This window comes from Macaca mulatta, chromosome 1 (assembly GCF_049350105.2).
Source record: "Macaca mulatta isolate MMU2019108-1 chromosome 1, T2T-MMU8v2.0, whole genome shotgun sequence".
Taxonomy (NCBI): domain Eukaryota; kingdom Metazoa; phylum Chordata; class Mammalia; order Primates; family Cercopithecidae; genus Macaca; species Macaca mulatta.
The window spans coordinates 84,007,067-84,028,455 of NC_133406.1; the positions used below are offsets into that span (position 1 = coordinate 84,007,067).

At 38.9% G+C, this 21,389-nt stretch overlaps 1 protein-coding gene across 3 annotated transcripts in view; it reads right to left on the reverse strand.

The window, feature by feature from the left end:
• The window catches only part of LIN9 (lin-9 DREAM MuvB core complex component), an 88,690-nt gene that overhangs the window by 27,033 nt on the left and 40,268 nt on the right, over positions 1-21,389 (reverse strand). For all 3 annotated transcript variants that reach the window (XM_077938773.1, XM_015115129.3, XM_028826173.2), the window contains 4 exons: positions 20,869-21,002; positions 19,160-19,279; positions 18,482-18,583; positions 3,900-3,980 (listed from right to left, as the gene is read on the reverse strand). In XM_077938773.1, the coding sequence (XP_077794899.1) occupies positions 3,900-3,980; positions 18,482-18,583; positions 19,160-19,279; positions 20,869-21,002 (437 nt within the window). The remainder of the gene's footprint in view (positions 1-3,899; positions 3,981-18,481; positions 18,584-19,159; positions 19,280-20,868; positions 21,003-21,389) is intronic.

Here is a 21,389-nt window from a genome sequence, read left to right on the forward strand (position 1 = left end):
AAAACTACATTGTCTGGAGTCTGCCTATTGTCTACAGTTTATTTTCTTTTTTCCTTAGGATTACTGTGTCTCCTATTGTGTCTTGAATTTAAATTGAGTGTTAGATACTATATATACAAATTTATAGAAATAATTTGAGGCCTATAAAAATGCTATATTCCTCCAAAGAGGACTTAAAAGTTTGCCAACTTCCCCCAACCCTCGGTGGGTCTCTGGACTCTAATTTTGGCCTCCAACCCCTATAAGCCTTTCAAGAATGCCACTTAGCTTCTCAGCTACCTTTTCTGGAACTTGCAGAAGCCCCCAAGGAAAAAGCAACCCTGAACATCAGGTTCCCCCTTACTTCTTTCCTTCTTTTCCCAGATCCTATAATTCCTTAATGCCTTGTTGTTTATTTTCTTTCTTTCTTTTTTTTTTTTTTTTTTTGAGACAGAGTCTTGGTCTGCTGCCCGGGCTGGAGTACAGTGGCACGGTCTTGACTCAGTGCAACCTCTGCTTCCTGGGTTCAAGCGACTCTCCTGCCTCAGCCTCCCAAGTAGCTGGGGATGCATGCTATCACACCCAGCTAATTTTTTAATTTTCAGTAGAGACAGGGTTTTGTCGTGTTGGCCAGGCTTGTCTTGAACTCGTGACCTCAAGTGATCCACTTGCCTCGGCTTCCCAAAGTGCTGGGATTACAGGTATGAGCCACTGGACCCGGCCTCCTCAATGCCTTGTTAATGCTCCAGTGTCTTCAAGCAGGTTATTTTAATATTTTATTCCAGAGGAAACAGCTATTCACAGCAGGAAAGTTAATCCAAATTACCCAGTCTACCCTTACCAAAAGCAGAAAAAAACCTTAACTTTCCCCAAATAGTACATTCAAATTCTTTAGAGAAGTGCTTCTTTCTCTCCTTTTAACTTGAGTAAATGCCACGTTTGAGTTCTGTCACTGAGATGAAGGGGAACAAGGAGAAAGACCTTGAATTAATTGCCTTTTAAAATACTAATCTCACTTCTGCACTTCATCATATTTGCCAACTCTGGATCTAGGGCCTCTTGTAGCCATGGTTTCTGTTTCATCTAAAAACATGCCAGAAAAAATTTTGAAATCTCGTAGACATTGTTAAGCAGACTGCTTCATTTTTTTTCTGTTTACTTCTTTTTGTACTTCATATTCTATGTGCAATTATAAAGGATATGAAAAAAATATGTTCAGCCTACCTCTTAAACTAAGTTTCATTAAATCTTTCATTTTACTTTCTAAAATTTATCCTACAGATAGACACAAACAAATGCACAAAAATATTCACACTATATTAATAAAGTGATGGAAATAACTCAAATATCTGTTAATAGGAAGTTGTTTAAACTATGGTACAATACAGTCATATATATCATAATTTAATTCCATTCTGCATGAAAATAATTTTTAGTATATGCACAGAAAAAGAAATCCATATGGTAAACACATAAACAAACATATTTATAACATATGCTAACTTAATACTATTTATGGAGAAGGCATTATAAAGAACTACAGTTTGACTGATTAAATCATTTCATAATATTTGAATTTTTATATGGAAACTATTTTTACATAAATAAAACAAATAATAAAACATATCAAGCCAATTAGATTACTTCTACAGAGTTCTCATATGCTAAGAAGTCAAGCCAACATCAAAACGGTCTCTGTGAATACAAATTCATTTTACACTGAAGGCTGCATCTTCTTGGTTTGCAAAACAACCCGAAATAGGTCGCTATTTGAAAGTAGGTAAGATTAACTGGGCAAAGGCAAGCCCAGTGCTTTAAAGCATGGAACTTAGAAGAAAACAGTCCTAACTAGTGATATTAAAGGGAAATACTTCATTTATACATAAAGATAGAAAAGATGATAAAGCGACCAGAGAAAAATAGAAGTGGGGTGGAGGAGCACTGAAAAGGCATAGAATATAAAGGGCAGAAGTAGAACTGATGGAAACCAAGATAAGAATGAGTCCAGTAGTAAAGAAGCATGCACATACATTTCTGTGTTTAAGATATGTAATGGCGGCCGGGCGCGGTGGCTCAAGCCTGTAATCCCAGCACTTTGGGAGGCCGAGACGGGCGGATCACGAGGTCAGGAGATCGAGACCATCCTGGCTAACACCGTGAAACCCCGTCTCTACTAAAAATACAAAAACTTAGCCGGGCGAGGTGGCGGGCGCCTGTAGTCTCAGCTACTCCGGAGGCTGAGGCAGGAGAATGGCCTAAACCCGGGAGGCGGAGCTTGCAGTGAGCTGAGATCCGGCCACTGCACTCCAGCCCGGGCTACAGAGCAAGACTCCGTCTCAAAAAAAAAAAAAAAAAGATATGTAATGGCAATACGCTATAGCTAATCTTTTTCACTTCTGGATGGCTTGTGTATCTGACAATACTAATTTCATATTATGCTTAAACGAGTTAAACTCGGAAATAAGCCCAAGTTTTAATATCTGTACTGCTAAAGAGAGCAGATGATCTTACGCTGAAATCACCCGACATTTGTGGTCTTAAAAATTCAGTACTTTTCAAATAAAAAAATTCTATAATCCTAAAAGAGAACTGTTCCTTATTCACTTAGGTATCTACTTTTGCAGCTGTAGATACCTAACTGTATCCACACCTATACCCTTACAACATTTCATTCCAGAGATTCCCAGTGCTACTACTCCCATTCTTGCACTTACAACAGACACTGATAATTAGTCACAGCACTTTGCCCCCTGAGCACAGTCACTGAGCCCTCCCTTTCAGACTTCTATACAGTCATTTTCAATAAACTGGAGATGGTACATGAGATAAAACCTATTTGCCATCCTACATACCCTTAAGCAAGATGTGAATTTCATTACAATTCAAAGACTTTCCTAGTGAATAGTGTCTACATAAACAGCTTTTTAAAAAAACTCTGGGCCGGGTGCTGTGGCTGGCTGGGCGCTGTGGCTCACACCTGTAATCCCAGCACTTGGGAGGCCGAGGTGGGTGGACCACCTGAGGTCAGGAGTTCGAGACCAGCCTGGCCAACATGGCAAAACCCTGTCTCTACTAAAAATACAAAAATTAGCTGGTTGTGATGGTGTGTGCCTGTAATCCTAGCTACTTGGGAGGCTGAGGCAGGAGAATCACTTGAACCCAGGTGGCGGAGGCTGCAGTGAGTCGAGATTGTGCCACTGTACTCCAGCCTGGGAGACAAGAGCAAAACTCCATCTCAGAAAAAAAAAAAAAGACTTCTGGTAATTCTCTTATAAATAAAATTGGCTCTCATTTTTTGAACTCATTAGATTATTAGGATATAAATGTTGTCAAGATAACCTAAAGATGACAACACAGATATTTCCTGACTTACTTATTCTGAAACATTTTTTATAACCTGTCATTACAACTTCCTTGGTCACAGGTATCTGTCTGAGCAATTCCAGACTCATGTAAACTGTTCAAAGAACCTAATATACTCATTAATCCTATTCGACTGTACAGTCAATGGCATAATGAGGTCTGGGGCAATGCATTGCCAGTTTACTTAGCATATGTTCAGTATAACAAGAGATAGTGATAGCAATGAATATTTACTTTTTTATGTATGTATGTATGTATTTATTCCTGTATTCATTCATTTACTGAGATAGGGTCTTGTTATCACCCAGGCTAGAGTGTAGGGGTAGAATCATAGCTCACTGCAGTCTCTGACTCTAGACTCAAGCAATCCCTTTGCTTCAGCCTCCCAAGAAGGTGGACTACAGGTGTGAACAACCTCATGCAAATGAGGATTTAAAAATAGTATTTATCTGAATGTTTCCTCCCATAGATATTTTTAAATCAATAGATATAGATGGTCTCACCATTTTAAAATTAGACAAGCAAATGAAGGAAAAAAAAGAGAAACAAATTCTTACCAGTTTTTCTGCGTCTGTGTTCATTTCCCTTAATTTCTTGATATGTTCCTTTTTAATCATGAGAATTTTTGATAATCGGGTCTGCAAAAAAAGAAGAAATATTTTAGAATAAACAGAGGCATTTAAGTATATTGGTTAGACATTAAATTTCCAATTTTTTAGTAAGATATTTTAGCAATAGATTTTAGTGTTTCAACACATACATACATACATACATATATATATATCATAGCATTTTTTTTTTTTCTGAGATAGAGTCTCACTCTGTCACCCAGGCTGGAGGGCAGTGGCACAGTCTTGGCTCACTGCAACCTCTGCCTCCCAGTTCAAGCAATTCTCGCCTCAGCCTCCCGAGCAGCAGGGATTACAGGCACACACAACCACACCTGGCTAATTTTTGTATTTTTTTTTTTGAGATGGACTCTTGCTCTATTGCCCAGGTTGGAATGCAATGGCGTGATCTCAGCTCACTGCAACCTCCGCCTCCCAGGCTCAAGCAATTCTCCTGCCTCAGCCTCCCGAGTAGCTGGGATTACAGACACCCACCAACATGCCCGACGAATTTTTGTATTTTTAATAGAGACAAGGTTTTGCCATGTTGGCCAGGCTGGTCTTGAACTCCTGACCTCAGATGATCCACTCACCTTGGCCTCTCAAAGTGCTGGGATTACAGGTGTGAACCAGGGCACCCGGCCATTTTTGTATTTTTAGTAGAGACGGGGTTTCACCATGTTGGCCAGGCTGGTCTCGAACTCCTGACCTCCAGTGATCTGCCCACCTTGGCTTCCCAAAGTGCTGGGATTACAGACATGAGTCACCACACTCAGCCTCATAGCACTGTATTTTATATATCTGATTAAACTGACAAGCAAATATTTTTTTAAAAATCCATTGTAATGAGGACATGTCAAAAGGACTAAGGAGTCAATTTGAACAAGCTTGTTCACTGGTCCAAAATAGGGAAATTTGTAGACCAGTAAGAATAATAACGGTAACAAACTAAAGCCAAATGTTAAAATCCATGAGTTTACAATGATACTTAGGAAGAATAAATGACAGAGTGAGAGCCATTTTGAAATCTTATTGAATGAATGGATCTAAGCATTGATAATCAATGGCAGCTAATGTTAAAAAATAAATAGGTCAGAGATACAGTGGCTCACACCTGTAATCCCAGTACATTGGGAGGCCAAGGCGGGAAGACCACTTGAGCCCAAGAGTTTGTGACCAGCCTCAGCTTCCCAAGTAGCTGGGATCGTGAGTCCAGGAGTTTGAGATCTTATCTCCACAAAAAATAAACAAAATTAGCCGGGTTTAGTGGTTTACATCTGTAGTCCCAGTTACTCAGGAGGCTGAGGTGGGAAAACTTCTTGAGCCTGGGAGGTGAAGGATGCAGTGAGCTGAAATCATGCCACTGGACTCCAGCCTGGGCAACAGAGCAAGACCCCATCTCAAAATAAATAAATAAATAAATAAATAAATAAATAAATGCCTCCTATCAAAAGAACACAAAACCACCTGTAAAAGTAGTCACATGAAAACAAACAGCCAATCAAAAAACCTAAATCCAATCAAACCTCTAGATATAATTTTCAATTTACATAAAATACAAAGAACAAGTTAAATAATCCCACAAGGATTTAGTCAGAAAAACTGAGACTATGGGAGACTGTATGGATCCAGTTTCTTCAATAAGCTGAATGGAGAAAAAAGGCACTCAACATTTAAAAAACAACTGAAAAATCTGAATACCAACTGGATATTTGATATTGACATTTAAGTTTTTATAGATGTAATAGATAGTGTAGTTATGTTTCTTAAAAAAAAGAAATCCGCCTGTAATGGGGTTTCACCATGTTGGCCAGATTGGTCTCAAACTCCTGACCTCAGGTGATCCACCTGCCTTGGCCTCCCAAAGTGCTGGGATTACAGGCATGAGCCACCACGCCCAGCCCTTATTATTTATTTCTAAGAGATAACCCTTTTTTGGCCTGGCATGGTGGCTTATGCCTGTATGTAATCCCAGCACTTTGGGAGGCTGAGGCTGATGGATCACCTGAGGTCAGGAGTTCAAGACCAGCCTGGCCAAGATGGTAAAACCTCATCTCTACTAAAAATACAAAAATTAGGCAGGCATGGTGGCTCGAGCCTGTAGTCCCAGATACTCGGGAGCCTGAGGCATGAGGGTTGCTTGAACCTGGGAGGTGAAGCCAAGATCACATGACTGCTGCGTTCTAGCCTGGGCAACAGAGCAAGACTCTGTCTCAAAAAAGAAAAAAAAAAAAAAAAGAAAGAAAGAAAGAATAAGGTCGGGTGTGGTAGCTTATAGCTATCCAGGCTGAGTGCAGTAGCGTGATCATGGCTCACTGCAGCCTCAACCTCCTGGGCTCAAGTGATCTTCCCACCTCAGACTCCCGAGTAGCTGGGACTACAGGGGCGTGCCACCACACCTGGCTAATTTTTGTATTTTTTGTAGAGATGGGGGTCTCACTATGTTGCCCAGGCTTGTTGTCAACTCCTAGACTCAATCCTTGTCTATGTTGCCCAGGCTTGTCTTGAACTCCTAGACTCCCAATCCTCCCAGCTTGGCCGCCCAAAGTGCTGGGATTGCAGGTGTGAGCCACTGTGCCTGGCAGCAAAACATTTTTAACGTGTCTTTTGTCATAAGAAAAAATATATTTGGAACAGCAAAAAATCAAAATATCAACTTCAACACTTAAGAGCAAAACTGAGTTTTATAAAACCTCACATACTATAAAAGGTAAGGACATAAAATAATTTTTATTTTTACCTCTTAAATATCTTAAAATAATAGTGGAAATAGTGTTTTAACTAGGCTTTACATATAGATTATAAATTTTAAATTAAGTACTAAAATCAAATACATAGACTTTCAGTTTACAGCCTGGGATATACGAAGCTTGGAAGATGCTACTCCATCCTAACACCAGGTAAAAAACTGAACATACTTAAAAAATCAACGACACTTCTTAGATCTCTAAGAGAATTGAGGGCCAAGGCAAACTGTCCACAAAATTAGAAAGAATGAAAGGCAAATATGTAGAAATCACAATTTACTGGAGCAGAAACATGTGAGCAAAAACCTCTAGGAACCAGTGCTGGGGTAGGAAAAACGGAACTGTAATTTATGTGGTAGGTGCGGGCAAGTCTGACCATTAAGCATTTACTCAATGGGACCCAGTTATGAGGGTTTTTTGAAAAGCATCCTTTTGTGAGTTTTACTTCCAGGGGCTTAATCTGTTTCTTAGTGAATACTGCAGAAATACACCCTCTTGTTTCCTGCAAGGGGAAGAGAAAACTAACAATTTTGAATTAAAATGGAGCATTCTGTTCTTCTTAGCAAGGCCTGACCTCAGGAAAAAGTATTTAACCAGAAGCTAACATGCTAGGGTTTTATCAGAGGCTAGCTGACCTGGGGCAAGAGAAAAACCCAATCCCAGCCCACTCTAGCCACCCCGTGCCACCTAAGAGGAGGAAAAACTGAGGTGCATTTGTGAAGTTCACAGTCTAGAAGCTCAGGCTGACACAGTTCCTTTTACATAGTATATCTTGTTTGGCAATTAAGAAAAAATTACAAGGTACGAAAAGAGGCAAAAAACATAGTTTGAAGAGACAAAGCAAGCATAAAAACCAGCCTTAGATATGGCAGGGATGCTGAAATTTTAAAGAACTATGAGTAATAAGCTAAGGCCTCTAATGGATAAAATAGCATGCAAGAACAGATGGGCAATGCAAGCAGAGAGATGAAAATTTCTTGAGCTTGAGGATATATTATTTATTTTTCTTTTTTTTTCCTTCCACAACAGTTATCTCAGAAGAGGATATATTAATAGGAACTTCCAAAACTAAAAAACAAAGAGAACAAAGACTGAAAAAGTCAGCACAGAATGTCCAAGGATTGTGGGACAGCTACAAAAGGTGTAACTTTATGCATTAATGGAAATACAAGAAGGAGAGGAAAGAGAGAAAAAAAGGAAGAACTATCTGAAATATAATGAATGAGAGTTTCCCTAATTTAATGTCAAATACCAAACCAAAGATCTAAGAAGCTCAGAGCATACCAAGCAGAGAAAATGCCACAAAAACCTCTAGATTTACACCTATCATATTCAAACCACAGAAAATCCAAGACAAAGAAAAATTCTGGTTCAGCTATGGTGGCTCACACCTGTAATACCAGCACTTTGGGAGGCTGAGGCGGGCAGATTGCTTGAGCCCAGCAGTTCGAGACCAGTCTGGGCAACATGGCAAAACCCCATCTCTACATACGAAAAAAAAGGAAAAAAAAAATCCTGAAAGAAAAGACTTTGCCGATAGAGGAGCAAAGATAAGAATTTCATCTGACTTCTTAGAAACCAGGCAAGCAAGAGGAGACTGGAGTGAAATGTCTTGTGTTGAGAAAAAAAATCTGGCAATCTAAACCCCTGCACCCTATGAAATTATCATTCAAAAGTAAAACAGGACTGGGCATCATAGCTCACGCCTATAATCTCAGCACTTTGGAAGGCCAAGAGGGAGGACTGCTTAAGCCCAGGAGTTCTGGAGCAGCCTGAGAAACACAGCTAGACCTCATCTCTACAATAATAAATAAAATAAAATAATTTTTTTATTTTTTTATTTTTTTGAGACGGAGTCTTGCTCTGTTGCCCAGGTGGGAGTGCAGTGGCACAATCTTGGCTCATTGCAAGCCCTACCTCCCAGGTTCACGACATTCTCCTGCCTCAGCCTCCCGAGTAGCTGGGACTACAGGCGCCTGCCACCATGCCCAGCTTATTTTTTGTAATTTTAGTAGAGACGGGGCTTCACCGTGTTAGCCAGGATGGTCTCGATCTCCTGACCTCATGATTCACCCGCCTCAACCTCCCAAAGTGCTGGGATTACAGGCGTTAGCCACCATGCCCGGCCAATAAAACAAAAATTTTTTAAGTGAAAGAAAAATAAAGACTTTCTCAGAGAAAGAAACTTGAGAAAATCTGTCACTAGTAGGACTGCCTTATAAGAAATGTTTTTTTTTTCTTTTTGAGATGGAATCTTGCTCTCTTGCTCAGGCTGGAGTGCAATGGAGTGATCTTGGCTCCCTAAAACCTCCACCTCCCAGGTCCAAGCGATTCTCATGCCTCAGCCTCCCAAGCAGCTGAGACTATAAGCGCCACCATGCCCGGCTAATTTTTGTATTTTTAGCAGAGATGGGGTTTCACCATGTTGGCCAGGCTGGTCTTGAACTCCTGACCTCAAGTGATCTACCCACCTCAGCCTCCCAAAGTGCTAGGACAACAGGCGTGAACCACCATGCCCGGCCAGAAATGTTAAATGATGTTCTTTAGAGAAAAAGAAAATGATACATGTCAGAAATTCATATATAAATAAAGGAAGTGTATCAAAGAAAGAATACATTGAAGGTAAAATACAAACTTTTATTTTCCTTATTCCTAATTGTTCCAACAGATAACAGTTTGCTCAAAATAATAACAGCAACAGCATATTTGATTATGTATGATTATGTGTATATATGCTTATGCATGCTTAGGTATAAATAAAATAATGACAGCAATGATACAAAGGAAAGGAGGGATTAATTAGGATTATTTTGTTATTATCAGGTACTAATACTACCCATGAAGCTGTACAGGGTTATTTGAAAGTGGATGTGGATTAGTTGTAAAAAAGCTTATAATGTAAACTCTAGAGCAACCATTAAAGAAAGTTAAAAGAAAAAAGTATAACCTATATGCTAAAAAAGCAGAGAAAAATGGAATTACATAAATTAAACCATAAAAGGCAAAAAAAAGAGTGGAATATAAAAATAGAAATAAAGAATATAAGCAACGAATAGAAAATAGTAATAAATATGACAGATATTACTGTATGATAATCCAATTATATCAATAATCACTTTGAAATCTACTTTAAACATAAAGACACAGATAGATTAAAAGTAAATGGATGAAGGCCAGGTGTGGTGGCTCACCCCTATAATCCCAGTACTTTGGGAGGCCGAGGTGGGTCCCATTGCTCGAGCCAAGGAGTTCAAGACCAGCCTAGGGTACACTGACACCCCATGTCCATACAAAAAATACAAAAATTAGCAGGTGTGGTGGCTTATGCCTGTAGTCCCAGCTACTTGGGAGGCTGAGGTGGGAGGATTTCTTAAGCCCAGGAGGTTGAGGCTGTAGTGAGCCACTGCACTCCAGCCTAGGCTACAGAGGGAGACCCTGTTCTCAAAAACAAAAAACAAACAAACAAACAAAAAAAACAGGGCTAGGCTCAGTGGCTGACACCTGTAATCCCAGCACTTTGGGAGGCTGAGGCAGGCACATTTCTCGTGGTCAGAAGTTCTGGACCAGCCTGGCCAAGATGGTGAAAAAACCTGTCTCTACTAAAAATACAAATATTAGCCAGGTGTGGTGGACACGTAATCCTAGCTACTCGGGAGGTTGAGGCATGAGACTTGCTTGAACCTAGGAGGCAGAGGTTGCCTGGGCGACAGAGCAAGACTTCGTCTCAAAAAAAAAAAAAAAAAAAAAAAGTAAATGGATAAAGAATATGCCATGCTAACACTAATCAAAAGAAAGGAGGAGGAGTTATATTAATTTCAGACAAAGTAGACTCCAGAGCAAGAAAAGGCGTCAGGAATAAAAAGGGGCATTACATAATGAAAAAGGGGTCAATGTTCCAAGAAGACATAATATTTTTTCTGGTTTTTTTTTTTTTTTTTTGAGACAGATTCTTGCTCTGTCACCCAGGCCGGAGTGCAGTGGTGCAACATCAGCTCACTGCAACCTCCGCCTCCCAGGTTCAAGCAATTCTGTCTCAGTCTCCCGAGTAGCTGGGATTACAGGTATCTGCCACTAAACCTGGTTAATTTTGTATTTTTAGTAAAGATGGGGTTTCACCATGTTGGCCAGGCTGGTCTCGAACTCCTGACCTCAAGTGATCTGCCCGCCTAAGCTTCCCAAAGGGCTGGGATTACAGGCGTGAGCCACTGCACCCGGCCAACAATACTTAATATTTATGTGCCTAATAACAGAACATCAAAACATGAGGCAAAATACATTAACTACTGACAAATAGATCAATCCACCAGTTGGAGATTTGGATACCCCCCATCAGAAATGAACAGATCCAACGAGCAGAAAATCAGCAAGGACATAAACTCAACAATATCATCAATTAACTGGATATAATTGGTATCTATAGACTACTTCATCCAGCAACTGCAGAATATACTTTCTACTCAGGGTTGTACAGAAAATTCATGAAGATCTCATTCTGGGCCATGAAACATACCTTAACAAAATTAAAAGAATAGAAATCATACAATGTATGCTCTTACACCACAATGAACTTCTACCAGAAATCAATAACAAAGAAAGCTGTAAAATCTGAAGATATGTCTAAATAATACATGAGTCAAAAAAGCAATCTAAAAGAAGAAATGGAAAAATATTCTGAACTAGATAAAAATAAAGAGACAAATTGTCAAAATTTGTGTGATGCAGTCAAAGCAGCACTTAGTGGGAAATTTGTAGTATCGAATGCATTTATTAGTAAAGAAGATCTAAAATCAGTAATTTAAGCTTCCACCTTAGGAAACTAAAAAAAAAAAAAAAAAAAAAAAAAAGCAAAGTAAGCAGAGTATTATAAATTAGAGCAGAAATCAATAAAATTAAAAATAGGAAATTAAGAGAAAAAAATCAACAAAACCAAAAGTTGGTTCTTTAAAAAGATCAATGATATTGATAAGCCTCTAGCTAGGCTAAGAAAAAAGAGGACACAAATTATTAATTTCAGAAATGAAAAAGGGGCCTCATTACAGATCCTATGGACTTTAAAAAGATAATAAAAGAATACTATAAACAACTATATGCCCATATATATATATATATATATATTTTTTTATAACCTAAAAAAAAAAAATGAACAAACTCCTTGAAATTTCTAAAACTCGCACAAGAAAAAAGTGGAAGGCTCTGAATAGGTTTATATCTATTAAATAAATTGAGTCAATAATTAATAACCTTCCAAAACAGAAAGCACCAGGCCCAGATGGGTTCACTGAGGAATTCTACTAAACATTTGAGGAAGAAATTATACCCAACCTCTGTAATGTTTTAGAGGATAGAAGCAGAGAAAATACTTCCTAACTCATTCTCCAAGGTTAGCATTACCTTAATACCAAAATCTGACAAAGACACTGTGAAAGACAACAACAAGCCATGCATAATGGAATGTACTCATAGTCCTAGCTACTGGGAGGCTGAAGTGGGAGAATCACTTGAACCTGGGAGTCTTAGCCCAGCCTGGGCAACATAGATCCCCTGTCCAAACATGAAAAGAAAAAAACTATAGATCAGTATCTCTCATAAACACAGAAGCAAAAATCCTCAATAAAATATTAGCAAATTGAATCCAATGATGTATACAAGGATTTAAGATCACAGCCAAGTGAGACTTTTTTTTTTTTTTTTTTTTTTGAGACAGAGTCTTGCTCTGTCGCCCAGGCTGGAGTGCAGTGGCGTGAACTCGGCTCACTGCAAGCTCTGCCTCCTGGGTTCACGCCAGTCTCCCGTCTCAGCCTCCCAAGTAACTGGGACCACAGGTGCCCACCACCACACCCAGCTAATTTTTTTGTACTTTTAGTAGAGACGGGATTTCACCATGTTAGCCAGGATGGTCTCGATCTCCTGACCTCGTGATCCACCTGCCTTGGCCTCCCAAAGTGCTGGGACTACAGGTGTGAGCCACCGCACCTGGCCCCAAGTGAGATTTATCTGAAGTATGCAAGGCTGATTCAACATTTGAAAATTAATTAATATAAGTCAGGCGTGGTGGCTCACGCCTGTAATCCCAGCATTTTGGGAGGCTGTGGTGGGTAGATGATTTGAGGTCAGGAGTTCAAGACCAGCCTGGCCAACACAGTGAAACCCTGTCTCTACTAAAAAGTTACCCAGGCGTGGTGGCATGTGCCTGTAGTCCCAGCTACCCAGGAGGCCGAGGCAGGAGAATGCTTGAACCTGGGAGGTGGAGGTTGCAGTGAGCCGAAATCGTGCCACTGCATTCCAGCCTGGACAACAGAGCAAGACTCCATCTAAAAAAAAAAAAAAAGGAAAAAAAAAAAAGAAAATTAATTAATATAATCCATCACATCGGTAGGCTAAAGAAGAAAAATCGTATGATCAGATTGATAGAGGCAAAGTATTTGACAAAATTCAACACTCATTCATGATAAAAACTCTCAGTAAACTAGGAATAGACAACTTTCCCAACCTGATAAACAAAAAAAAAAAATCTACAAAAAAACCCCATGTCAAATATCATATTTAATGGTGAGAAACTAGAAGTTTTCCCACTAAGATCAGGAATAAGGCAACGATGTCCTCTCTTATCACTCTTTTCAACATCATACTGGAAGTCCTAGCTAATGCAGTAAGACAAGAAAGAGGAATAAAAGGTAGAATTGGGAATAAAAAAAAAAAATGTCTGTTTTAGGCGGGTGACACGACTGCCTATGTAGACAATCTGAAAGAACTGACAAAAAAAAAAAAAAAAAAAAATCCCTGGAACTAATAAGTGACTACAGCAAAGTTGCAGGATACAAAGTTAACATACAAAAGTCAACTGCTTTGTCATATACCAACAATAAACAAGTATGATATGAAATTAAAAATATAGCACAGTATCATTTACCTTAATACTCCCAAAATGAAATACTTAAGTATAAATCTAACAAATATGTACAAGATCTATATGAGCAAAACTCTGATGAAAGAAATCAAAGAACTAAATAAGAGATATTTCATGTTCATGGATAAGAAGACACAACACTGTCAAGATACTAGTTCTTCTCAACTTGATCTATAAATTCAATGCGATACAAGTCAAAATCCCGGCAAGTTGTTTTATGGATTTGACAAAATGATTCTAAAGTCTATATTGAAAGGCAAGGCCGGGCGCGGTGGCTCACGCCTGTAATCCCAGCACTTTGGGAGGCCGAGACGGGCGGATCACGAGGTCAGGAGATCGAGACCATCCCTGGCTAACACGGTGAAACCCCGTCTCTACTAAAAAATACAAAAAACTAGCCGGGCGAGGTGGCGGGCGCCTATAGTCCCAGCTACTCAGGAGGCTGAGGCAGGAGAATGGCGTGAACCCGGGAGGCGGAGCTTGCAGTGAGCTGAGATCCGGCCACTGCACTCCAGCCTGGGCGACAGAGCGAGACTCCGTCTCAAAAAAAAAAAAAAAAAAAAAAAAAAAAAAAAGAAAGGCAAAAGACCTACTATAGCCAACACAATATTGAAGAAGAACAAAGTTGCATGGCTGATGCTATTCAACTTTGAAACATACTATAAAGCTACAGTAACCAAGACAGCGTGGTAGTGGCAAAGAATAAAATAAAATAGATCAATGGAACAGAATAGAGAGCCCAGAAATAAATCCACATAATCAATTATCTTCAACAAATGGGCAACAGTGGAGAAAAGTCAGTCTTTTCAATGAATGGTGCTGCAACAACTGGACACTCACATACAAAACAAAACAAAAAAAGAATCTAGAGAAAAACCTTACACCTTTCACAGAGAGAATCACAAACATAGATGTAAAATCCAAAACTATAAAACTCCTAGAAAGTAACACAGGAAAAAAAATCTAGATGACTTTGGTTTTACGACAACACTTTAAATATGACACCAAAGGCATGATCCATGAAAGAATGAAATGATGAGCTGACCTTCATTAAAATTAAAGACTTCTGTTTGGTTAAAGATGTAAAGAGAATGAAAAGACAAGCCACAGACTGGGAGAAAATATTTGTAAAATATACATCTGATAAGGAACTGCTTTCCAAAATATACAAAGAACTCTTAAAACCCAACAATACGAAAACAAACAATTGGATTAAAAAATGAGCCAAGGATCTTAACAGACACCTCACCAAAGAAGATATACAAATGGCAGATAAGCATATGAAAAGATGCTCAATGATGAAATGTATATGTCATCAGGGAAATGCAAATTTAAATAATAAGATACCACAACAAACCTATTAGAATTGCCAAAATCCAGAACACTGACAATACCAAATGCTGATGAGGATGTGGTGCAACAGGAAATCCCATTCACTGCTGATGGAATGCAAAATGGTACAGCCACTTTAGAACACAGCTTGTCAGTTTCTTATATAACTAAGCATACTCTTACCATATGATCCAGCAATTACACTCCTTGGTATTTACCCAAAGGAGCTGAAAACTTACGGCTACACAAAAACCTGCACACAGATGTTTATGGCACCTTTATTCGTAATTGCCAAAATTCGAAAGCAACCAAGATGCCTTTCAGTTTGTCAATGAGTAAATGAACTGTGGTACATCCCAACAATGTAATATTATCCAATGCTAAAAAGAAATGAGCTATCAAGCCATGAAAAGACATGAAAGAAACTTAAATGTATACTAGTAAGTGAAAGAAACCAATATAAAAAGGTTATATACCGTATGACTTCAAATATATGACAGTCTGCAAAAGACAAAACTATGAAAACAGTAAAAAGATCAGTGATTTCCAGGGGCTCAGGGGAAGGGATAAAAAGGTGAAACACAGGCCGGGCGCGGTGGCTCATGCCTGTAATCCCAGCGCTTTGGGAGGCCGACGCGGGCGGATCACAAGGTCAGGAGATCGAGACCACGGTGAAACCCCGTCTCTACTAAAAATACAAAAAAATTAGCCGGGCGCGGTTGTGGGCGCCTGTAGTCCCAGCTACTCGGGAGGCTGAGGCAGGAGAATGGCGTGAACCCGGGAGGCGGAGCTTGCAGTGAGCCGAGATCGCGCCACTGCACTCCAGCCTGGGCGACAGAGCGAGACTCCGTCTCAAAAAAAAAAAAAAAAAAAAAAGGTGAAACACAGAAGATTTTTAGGGCAGCGAAACTACTCTATATGATACATAATGGTAGATACATGATATTATACATTTGTCAAAACTCTTAAAATGTTCCACACCCTTAAACACATTAATGTGAACTATGGTCTTTAGGTGAAATGATGTGTTAATGAAGGTAATGACTGTAACAAATATACCACTCTGGTGGGAGATAATAGGGGGAGACTACACAGGTGTGGGGTCAGGAAGTATATGGGAAATATCTGTATCTTCTTCTCAATTTTGCTATGAACCTAAAACCTCTCTAAAGAAAAAAGTGTACTGAATCGGCCGGGCGCGGTGGCTCAAGCCTGTAATCCCAGCACTTTGGGAGGCCGAGACGGGCGGATCACGAGGTCGGGAGATCGAGACCATCCTGGCTAACATGGTGAAACCCCGTCTCTACTAAAAAATAAAAAAAAAAACTAGCCGGGCGAGGTGGCGGGCGCCTGTAGTCCCAGCTACTGGGGAGGCTGAGGCAGGACAATGGCGGGAACCCGGGAGGCGGAGCTTGCAGTGAGCTGAGATCCGGCCACTGCACTCCAGCCTGGGCGGCAGAGCGAGACTCCATCTCAGAAAAAAAAAAAAAAAAAAAAAAAAAAAAAAAAAGTGTACTGAATCAAAAATCAAATATAACAAGGATCGATAAAAATATCACTATGTAGACATAGCGTAGTAGTACTTAGCTTCTGGCTCCCATTGCTTATGGATCTCTCTCAAACTCACACACACAACACCTGTTCAAATATAACATATTAGCTTTGTTTTTACTTCTACTATTTAAAAGAAAGAATTAAAAACAAGTGTCTTCTTTGTGAAAAGAATAAGTCTTTGCTCTTATCACATTTTCAATCTTTCATATAAAAATATTCATCTGCCTCAAGAAGCCAAAGGTGTGAGAAATTTTATACTGCAAGGATAACTAACAATATATCATTGGCTGGGCATGGTGACTCAAGTCTGTAATCTTAGCACTTTGGAAGGCCAAGGTGGGAGGATCATTTGAGCCCAGGAGTTCGAGACCAGCCTAGGTAACACAGTGAGACTCCATCTCTATAAAACCAATAAAAAATATATTAGCCTATAGTCTCAGCTACTTGGGAGACTGAGGTGGGAGGACTGCCTGAGACTGGGAGGTTAAGGCTGCAGTGAGCTATAATGGCACCACTATACTCCAGCTTGGACAACAGAGTGATACTTTCTCTCAAAAAAATAAATAGGCCAGGCACAGTGGCTCATGCCTGTAATCCCAGCACTTTGGAAGGCCAAGGGCAGATCACTTGAGGTCAGGAGTTTGAGACCAGTCTGGCCAACATGGTGAATCCCCGTCTCTACCAAAAATACAAAAAATTAGCTGGGTGTGGTGGCATGCACCTGTAATCCCAGCTACTTGGGAGGCTGAGGTGGAAGAATCACTGGAACCCGGGAGGTAGAGGCTACAGTGAGCTGAGATCGTGCCACTGCACTCCAGCCTGGATGACAGAGTGAGACTCTGTCTCAAATAACATAAATAAATAAATAAATAAATAAATAAATAAATAAATATTAAATAAAAAATGTGATTGAGGAACACAGAATGCTATACACAGACACACAACTGACAAGACTTTTCCTCAAAATAACATCAACTGCAAAAGAACACTGTGAATATTTTCACGGATTATGTTATAAACATTTTTATTTATAAAGATCGTATCGGCCGGGTGTGGTGGCTCACGCCTGTAATCCCAGCACTTTGGGAGGCCAAGGTGAAGTTAGGAGTTGGAGACCAGCCTGGTCAGCCCAGTGAAACCCCATCTCTATTAAAATTACCAAAAAAATTAGCTGGGCGTAGTGGTGCATGCTTGTAATCCCAGCTACTCAGGAGGCTGAAGCAGGAGAAAAGCTTGAATCCGGAAGGTGGAGGTTGCAGTGAGCCGAGATCGACCCACTGCACTCCAGCCTGGGCAACAGAGCGAGAGTCAGTCTCTAAATAAATAAATGAAAATAAAGATCCTATCTATCCCAAGCCAAAATAGTTTTCATTTTCCAAAAAGGAAATGAAACAATACATTATTAGACTATGATTCAAACTAAAAAATTTATTTAATCTAATTTTCAAACTCATTACATTTTTAAGAGTTCAGCTATAAGGAAAATTTTCCAATATAATACTTATACTTATTTCAGTTTAGGCTTAGATTTCTCAGTGTCTAATCACTAAGTACTTAGCAAGTGAATACCTGTTTCTAGTCTCTGAAAAGAAATAAAATTTCTTCTAACCATATAAGCTAGCCAGGACATCATAACTGTTGAACTGACTAATGATAGCAGAATATGCTGAGGTTACTAAATAAAAGCCTTCATAGTTACCCAAGTTATTAACAGCCAAACATTCAGAATTTCACAGAACATATGCAAGAATGTTTGAGCCCTTAAAATAGCAGAATAATAAGAACTCAGACACAAGACAAAGCTCAAGAAAAAGATCTGTAAGTCCTTTCTTTTTTTTATAACTTTTATTTTTAGGCTTTGTTGGAAATAGTACCTCTTAAAACCTACACGGTGATAAACCTACACGGCCCTAGAAAAATTTTCAACCTTAATAACATAAAATACATTGAGTTTTTAAACAAAGAGCCAAGATACTCAGAACAATTCTTACCACTTGGATAAGAAATTCTACTGGAAAACCACCTAATGTTTCAGTGTCAGAGCCAGAAATTTTACTTCTCCACGGCGACTGTCCCAATAAAGGATCATTATCCTGTGGAAATAAAAGGGAATTATTTAATCATTGACTATTCAGAGGAAGAAACTTATTTTTTTATTTTATTTTTTTAAACAGAGTCTCGCTCTGTTGCCAAATGTGATCTCAGCTCACTGCAACCTCCGACTCCTAGGTTCAAGTGATTCTCCTGCCTCAGCCTCCCAAGCAGCTGGGATTACAGGTGCGCACCACCATACCCAGCTAATTTTTGTATTTTTAGCAGAGATAGCATTTCACCATGTTGGTCAGCTGGTCTCAAACTCCTGACCTCATGATCTGCCTGCCTCGGCCTCCCAAAGTGCTGGGATTACAGGCGTGGGCCACTGCGCCCAGCCAGGAAGTATCTTACTTTTAGAAAAACAGAAAATTCTGTTATAATTAATATTATATTAAAATCCAATAAAAAGGAAAATATTTCTGGAGGTGAAGCAACTATTTATGTTATTTAATATTTTCAATTCAAAACAGTCTGCGTATCTTTTGTAGTTGTAATAGATGTGTATTTCTTAAGAATATAGTTCACCTTCGTAATAATCAATTAAATTATTGATAATATTTCTAAAATATACTTACCATAATTGGTGACTGGAGAGGAGGAGTATAATGTAACCGTGGTGGGGTCATAAAAAATCGAGAAGGCCGCTGTTTCTGTCCAAAGGCAGCAATTGGCATTGTCTCATGAGGCTCATTACTCTGAGAAAACAGATTAATCCACAAAACTTAAAGAAATTTACCATCATTTAAGCTTTATAATTATTGTATTTCAGCTTGAGATATATATTCGTGCATATTCTATGATTCATATAGAATTTATTACTTATATATTTAATTATTTATAGAGTAGCATATTAGTCTATACAGATCAAAGGCTAGAACTTAAAACAGAGTATGAAAACACTACTTTGCTGCCAAAAGGATGAACCTCCAGAAGACAAAAAGAAATAAAAAAAAAAGGGGGGGGATCAAAATAGTTCAGAGAATCAGAGATTATTATTAAAGTTTTCTATGGCCACCTTTGGTTATCTGCATTTAGACTTTCCGAATATATTCTACAATAATTAAAAATCAATTCTTATTTAGCCAGGGAGAAATATTTGGGTGACCTCATAAAAACAGTTAAATTAATTAAACAAAGAAGCAATTTACTTTTTTTTTGAGACCAAGTTTCACTCTTGTTGACCAAACTGGAGTGCAATGGCGCGATCTGGGCTCACTGCAACCTCCACCTCCTGGGTTCAAGCAATTCTTCTGCCTCAGCCTCCCAAGTAGCTGGGATTACAGGCGCGCACCACCACGCCTGGCTAACTTTTTGTATTTTTAGTAGAAATGGGGTTTCACCATGTTAGCCAGGCTGGTCTCGAACTCCTGACCTCAGGTGATCCACCCACCTCAGCCTGCCAAAGTGCTGGGATTATAGGCATGAGCCACCGTGCCCAGCCAATTTACTTTTTTTGAAAGGAGAGTTTAAAGATTTAATCCTTTAATGTAAAAACTTAAGAGTAGTGTACTCTGTTCTACATTTAGTTCCAACTTTCTTTCTCTCCTATTGTGGAGAGATATCAAGCAATATTGTATTTCTGCACTAAGGAGATATATATATATATATATATATATATATATATATTTCTTTTAGGAAATATATTTACAAAGACAGACATACATATATAAAAATACATTCTAGGCAGAGGTTGCAGCGAGCCGAGTTCACACCACTGTGCTCCAGCCTGGGCGACAGAGCAAGACTCTGTCTCAAAAAAAAACAAAAGATCTCGATTCTAGTCTCAGCCTAATAGGAAACCAGATCTAGAGCCTTGAATAAACTAAGCAACTGTACTTATGTCTGAGTTTCATCATGCAAAAGCGAAGGTAATTAACACCCATCCTGCATACCTCTGAAAATAAAACAGGAGAACAAATAAGTACAAGATGTTACTTCATACTTTAAAAATAATTTTGCAAAAGGACTATACTTTAACCTAACAGCTGCAATGAAAACGTTATGTAGCTTCTTCTCCAAGGTTATTTAGTCAGGACTCATCAGTTTGGTTATACTGAAGTGCCGTGTCGTTAAGGTCCAACAGAGAAATTCTAGTTCCTGGAAAATGGAAGACTTAAGTATAGTTCCGAACCAGGGGTCTAGCAAATAGGGCTGGGGGCCCCTAAGGATCTCTTCCTCTGTGAGCTAAAGTCTTGATTCTAACATAAAACATGATTTCTAAGAAAACTCTATATAACACATTTAACAGGCATAAAACACAAATGTATTATGAAATACTACTTACGAGAACTTCATAGTCAGGGATGGTATGGGTTCCAAGCCCTGTCCTATCAAAAGTTACTCTATAAGTAGCATTAAGAGTATCCACAGCATCTATTTGTCCAGTGAACAAACCATCATGAACACCACGTAATCGTGCTGAGAAAAGAACAAAGGCATTATGATGTGTGGGAGATACAAAGAAGAGTCAAATATAAAACTGTTCCAAGCATGAAATTTAAATCATAGTACAGTATTTTGTCTATTAGAGTTTCAAAACAAGCATGCACTTTATTTTTGGCTTAGAGAAACAGCAAAGATTTTTTGAAACAAAAACCAAAACTATATATGATGATCCCTAATTTCACATATGAATAAAATTATATTACTCCCAAATTAAGAGAAAAATATTTTAAATAATTTAACTGCAAAAAAAACAATAAAAGAACTTTGGTCATTAAACTCATGAGTGAAGCACCAGGAGTAGTTCAATTTTAAAAAAAAAGACAAAGATTTTGTGTAGAAAAGAATTAAAGAATTTAATAC